The 6,672-nt window shown below is 34.3% G+C and overlaps 1 protein-coding gene across 1 annotated transcript; it reads left to right on the forward strand.

The window, feature by feature from the left end:
• The first annotated feature begins 2,448 nt into the window (after positions 1-2,448).
• LOC131079311 (uncharacterized) lies at positions 2,449-5,200 on the forward strand. Its single transcript, XM_058017224.2, has 3 exons — positions 2,449-3,278; positions 3,512-3,658; positions 4,543-5,200. The coding sequence occupies exons 1-3, from the start codon at positions 2,485-2,487 to the stop codon at positions 5,018-5,020; spliced, it is 1,419 nt and encodes a 472-aa protein (XP_057873207.2). The 5' UTR covers positions 2,449-2,484; the 3' UTR covers positions 5,021-5,200.
• Positions 5,201-6,672: the final 1,472 nt, after the last annotated feature.

Genomic DNA, 6,672 nt, shown 5'->3' on the forward strand with positions numbered 1-6,672 from the left:
CATCTTGTATTAAATGAAAGACTGCATTGCAAAAATTGAAGATGGCAACACTGTCATATAAGCTATTTAATGCTTAACCTCAAAGACATTAAAAGATTTTCTTCTTCTTCATTATTAATAGAATACTTTACCAACTCAATTAATAACTAATAATCCCTTTGTGATCATCCTATTATCGATCCAAGTATGACCTATTTCCAACCGCTGTAAAGGAAAATTTATGGCCTCTGAAACGCAAACAGTATTACAAGGAAAATGGTTTTGTACCGGAGTCCTGCATTTGTATTTTTCTTTTGGCTGCTTTACATTTTAATAGATAAAAATAACGCCAACGTTTTTTTGGTGCGGTGGGATTTAGAGGGTTTGTTTCAGAGAATTAGGACAAGTAATAGTTGTTGGTGTACAGAGGTGCAAACAAAAGATATGTAATTATGCGACTGTGCAGTAGTACGTGAGCACGAGGCGGCAGTCTTTGAGCTCGGGCAAAATGTCTGTTTCTGATTTTGACATTAATGGCTCAGATCATTTATGTCCATTCTCAGACTAAGTGTACGGAACCTCTCTCCTTACCATAGGAGAGCGGCTATGGCGTAATCATTCAATGGATCCAATTGTTTCCTAAGTGCAGCATATTTTATTATTTAACATAGTATTGTATTTCAAATGATGGATATTTTAGTTTCAATTTCAATCATGAAGGTATCATCATGTTCTTATAAGGGAAGTGTATTAGTAGTTGTTAGTGATAACTTCACGCACCCACATATTATAAATGGAACATTGGAATTTGACGATTTTTTTTTGGTTTTCTGTATTCGATTTAATTGCAAATAGCTATTGTTTTGGCTTTTGGGTAGTTACCATGCATGCTGTGAAATCCATTATGCGTACAAGGGTAAAAAAGTACACATTTCAAAGTGTTGTTTGATACCTTCTTAAAGATGCCCCAAAAAACGTACACTTAAAATTGTCAATACTTATGCACAAATTTCCTAGTAGTCATGCACTATGGGTACCATTAAAGATGCATAGATGGACCGATTAAGGTAAAAAAAGGCTAAAAAATGGTCAGCTATTGGTACATGTGAAATTTATTAATGTTTTTTTTGGTTTCTTTAAAGTTAGTAATTGGGGGATTGGTGTGCAAGGAGTGTTCGGTTATTGGAACTATAATGGTCATTGGCTCTCAACCTAAAAGGCATCCTCATGCTTCTAGAGAAAAACAAACTTCTTGATGATATAAAATCTAAATTCATCTCATCTTTTATATCATATTTCTACATGTTTGAATCTCTGTAAGAAGTGTAATCAATTGAGCTCCAATCCTTAACTCTCAACCAAAAAGGTATCATCATGCTCTTAGAACAAAACAAACTTGTTGATGATATCAAATCTGTCTATGAGTCTCTAGAATGCACATTTGTCCAATAAATATGGTTAAATGTGCATTGGCTGCATAGATCTTTTGATCAATTGTACTCCACCAATTGAACTTCAATTTTTTATCATCAACTAATATTAACATTACTCATAAATGATATAAAATCTAACATTCACCAAAGTTAAATATGCATATTCAATCCAGAAAGGAATTAAACAAATGAAAAGTGCAATTTCAATGCAGAAGGTAATTAAACAAATGGAAGGTGCATATTCATTCCAGAGAGTTTGGAGCCTATTCTACAGACCTCTAATTCTTCATTAAATGCCTGAGAAAATGGCAGGCACTACCTACAGTATACCGATTTCCCAGCTGCTTCTTAATTGCATGGCTATGGACAAGTTGACTTTGAACAAACAAGGCAGACATCACCGTCTGCGCAGAAGTCAACACGTGAATTGAAAATTAAGTGAACCATCAATCGGAAAAACATGGGTACATCTCTGTTTTGGCCTCTTGCCTACTTTTTTCGGAGATGCTTCAGAGTCCAGACATTCACAAGCGTTCAATCTGCTTTTGAATCCGTAAACTCTTATAAATCAACTGAAGTAGCTCAAAATTCCAGACGCCTAAGGCCCAGATTCATTCCAGAGAGCTTGGTGGGCATCTGAACCATCCCCTAATTTGAGTCAATTCATAGGGAATTTCAATGGTTATGGGGAATTAGGTGGATTATTTCCTGTAGATTTGGAAAGTTTCCGATCCCAACAAACGCAGACAAACATACAAACATCATTAAGTGTGAGGGAGACCCATTGTTCGAATCTGGCAGGTCAACTGTTTGCCATCTTCTGTTTTCACGAACTTTCGTGAGCCTAAAGCAAGACAAAACTCAAAAGGGAAAAAAATAATCTTTTTGTTGTGCAGGTTTTGTCAGGCTGAAGTTTCTTGTGGGCCACTGACGACATTAATAAATTTGCAAGTCAAAGGCTTTAATAATTTAACCCGTGTATTTTGACAAACCATACATTGGCAGAAGCTGTTGCCCAGATGAAACAAATGTCATCCTTATCTCCGTTTTCTGGTCTGTGGCCCCTAGTTTTATGCTATGGGCCTTGCTCATCCTACTTAACTTGGTGGTCTCTGCTTTTGAATCGGGCTTCTCCTGTGATACTTTTTCGTTTCCCATGGATCTGCCAATTGCAGGCAGGAAAAGGACCACAGAGCAAGATGATAATGATGTTGATCTTCAGGGGATGAAGGAAACCAGTAGCTGCTACTGTAACATCATTGCAGCAGAATCACTACCTCGGCAAAACACTATTTCGTACAACTTTGATTTTTCTGATGATTTCATGAATGTTTACGATGAATCTACCCCAAACGATCAAAATGCCTTCTTGAACAGTCTCCTGACAGAACCCAAATCATCAAACCTGTTTTCCTTCCCGGAAAATGAGTCAGTGGCAGTCTCAGAGATCATCTCAAAGACAGAGTGGGCAGATGATTTGAAAGGATGTGAAGAACAGAGTCCATATTCAGGGCCGATTCTTCCTGAGATAGAGTCTGCATTGTCAATTTATGGTGGAGCAAATCGTCATTCTTGTACTTCTAATTTTTCATCTCCCTCATTTGTTGATTCATTCACCATTTTTGATTCCCTGTGTACTAAAGCCGCTCCTCCTGAGCTGAACTTAAGCTCCTGTTCTGAAAGTTACAGCTTACCAATTTCCCCATCACCTCAAGCAAACGCAAAAACACTACCCATTTCAAAAAGGCAACATTTTGGAAATTATGTGCTGGAAAAGAACGGCCCTCCTGCAACTCAAAATTCTGGGTTTAACTCTTATCAGAGTACATTTTCTCCGTATTCTTACCGCAGCTTGCCCAGTTCAATGTAAGTCTTTTAAACTATAGCAGAAGTAGCTGCAATTCACTAATTGTTTGTTCCTTGTATGCTCTATTTAATGTAGTAGTCATCTTACAGAAAACATTGTGATGTAGATTTTGAATCACAATTCATAAACTAGATATGATTCCATACATCGTTATTGTTTTATATGATCATCTTTTTTACTGTACTTACATGGATATTTATACTTGGGCTCCTTTACAATACTGTGGATTCAGAAATGAGTTGCTGTATAGAAAATTGCATCCACCCAAAAGTGAGGCAAACTATTTACTCAAGATAAAATGCCCAGAGAATCACAAGGATGACGGTTACAAATGGAGAAAGTATGGACAGAAGTCCATAAAGAATAGCCCCTACCCTAGGTATAGTCTTTCAATTTCTATCATTCTCTGTATCATTATAACTAGATTGTACACATTTTTTTGAGTCTTTGTAATGTATTTTTCTTTTGATAATGATGGATTATTGAGTATGATCTGAAATAGTGATTGAAAATCAAATGCAGTTAAATCGAGAGACAAACTTTTCTGTTTAACTTCATTGATTAACAAGAAAACTCATTTGGCCTTAACATATTTTTCTTCTTTATGATGATGAATTATTGAGTGTGATCTTAAATGTTTAATTAAAAATGAAATGTTGTTGAATCTAGCAACAGTCTTTTCTGTTAAACTTAATTGGTTAACAAAAACACTCATCTGGTCATCATAATGTTCATTTCTCTTTCTGCTGATGAATCATTGATCTGAAATATCAATTGAAAAATAAACAGTCAATCTTTTCTGTTTAACTTCATTGGTTAACAAGAAAACTCATTTGATCTTCTTAACATATTTTTCTTCTTATGATGATGGATTATTGAGTGTGATCTGAAATGTTTGATTAAAAACTAAATGTTGTTGAATCTAGAAACAGTCTTTTCTATTTAACTTAATTTGGTAGCAAGAGAACTCGTCCGATCATCATAACATACTTTTCTCTTTCCGATAATGGATCATTGCATGCGATCTGAAATATAGATTGAAAAATAAGCAATCGAATTGAGAAACAATCTTTTCTGTTTAATTTAATTAGTTGACAAAAAAACTCGTTTGATTGTTCTTAATATATTTTCTCCTTTAGATGATGAAATCTAAATCATTGAATGTGATTTGAAATCCAGATTGAAAAACAAACACAGTTAAATCCGGAAGCAATCTTACCAAATCCAAAATTTAAATTTGAAAAATGTTATATTAATGTGCAGGAGTTACTACAGATGCACAAGTCCCAAGTGCCGTGCAAAGAAGCAGGTGGAGAGATGCGTGGATGAGCCCAACACACTTGCCATCACTTATGAAGGTCTCCATCTTCACTATTCTTACTCCCCATTGCAGATTACCCAACAACCCAACTATTCTCTTCGTCAGCCAGAAAACAACATATATGAAAGGATGAACAAGAGGAAAGCTGTGATAGACAGTGTATGGAATGATTGCTTTAAAAATTCAATACAGTCATCCGAATCTCCTGCCATGGTAGCTACCCATCAACAACTACTACAAGAAAAAGATGGGCTCTGCGAATCTTTGAAATTTGGAAGAGAAAGCAGTGATATAATTGATGGAGTGGTTGAAGAAGAAGGCGGTGGTGGGCGTAGGGATGGACTGCTCCAGGACATTGTGCCCCAACGAATAATAAATCCTTTGTCCTCTTCTTCTTCTTCTTCATCTGCCTCCCAATAATGTTTTTGGTGGGGATTTATGTTTATCAAGATAAATTGACTCCATTTTAATTCAAGGAGAAGAATATATATGGCAGCTCTTTTATGCAGGTTAAATGGTAATAATGTACAGTCATATTGTTATTTTAAAAATAAATTTGTATAATCTGAAACAATTGTGCAGGAAGCATAAAATTTAAGGAATCTTGTCGTATAATTTTATACTGGTTTGCAATCAAAATTTATATGATTTTTCAAAGCTCTTACATGATCTTGTATTTGTTTTTTTTCACTAGTTTACCACAAATTAAAGATTGTATTAAATCTCACATACGAAGCATGGCTCAGAACTGGAACTTGAAAGTTGCAGGCTTTGTAGAAGTCAAAGAGAACAATCTAAATCAGAAGGAAAAACTACATTGTCCGTGCATAAGAGAGCGTAATTTTCTCTGAGGTGCGACAGACTTCTGACTCAAAATTATCAAACATTCCAGATCTCTTACACTAAATATATGGTATGCAAGTGGAAATTAAAAAACATTCATTAATTACGGAAGCTTCCCAAGACCAGCAAAGATACTGAATCCGGTCATAAGCGGGGAACTTGCATGCCAATGACAAAACAAGCAAATGGGGATTCATGGAATCCCCATTACGACCTTGTCAAACTCTGTTTATAGACATAGCTAACTTCCTCCAGATCTTCCATTTTTTACTTTGCTCACCTCAAACTAATAAATTATTCACTTCGGTATATCTTTTTTAAAGAATATATAAAGTGATTTTGTAGAATTGTTTAGGTTTATTAGATGATAATTAATTTAGATTGTAGGGTTGGGATGGATTATTTAAATATATGATAATTAAAAATTTATGTGTATATGTGTGTATATACATATGATTATTCAAATTTATGATAATTAAAAATTTATGTGTATATGTGTATACACATATATACATGTGTGTATACACATATATATGTGTGTGAGGCAAACATATAAATGTGTATACGTGTATATGTATGTATGTGTGTATATACATACATATATACACACATATGCACACATTTATACACATACATTTATATACATACATATATGTATGTATGTGGAGGAGGGTATTTAGTTTTTTTTTATAGTGTTTGTTATCATGTTACAAATGTGGAAGTGATCTTATTTAGGTTAGCAAACTTGTAACTCATGGACTTGACTTAGTTGTTTTCTGTATATTGAAATTCATTCTTCTTGATTTCTAGTGTTTGGATTTGTTTAAGGACAAGCAATGATTACAAACGTTTTGGGAGAACTTATTAGATCGCATGGGTAATTTTCTCCTTAGTGAAATTTCTAGCAAACTAGCTATATGTCTTTTACAAAAAGTTTTAAAGGCAAGAAAGCATGTAATAGATCTAGCATGATGTGCCATGATAATTTTTAATAAGAATTGTTATATTGCTCTCATAAAATATTATATCGATAAAACTTTGTCACACTCCTTGATAACTAACTCATAGTTGGAATCCCTTAATTATACCCTCCTCCACTCAAATGAATGAATGTATGTCATTAAATACAACATCTTAGCTCACAAACCAATAAAACTTGCAATAGTTTAGCTAACAATGGCTAATAAAGTGATTGGTAAAGTATTTTAGAATTTCAAAGTTTAAGAATA

This window comes from Cryptomeria japonica, chromosome 7 (assembly GCF_030272615.1).
Source record: "Cryptomeria japonica chromosome 7, Sugi_1.0, whole genome shotgun sequence".
Taxonomy (NCBI): domain Eukaryota; kingdom Viridiplantae; phylum Streptophyta; class Pinopsida; order Cupressales; family Cupressaceae; genus Cryptomeria; species Cryptomeria japonica.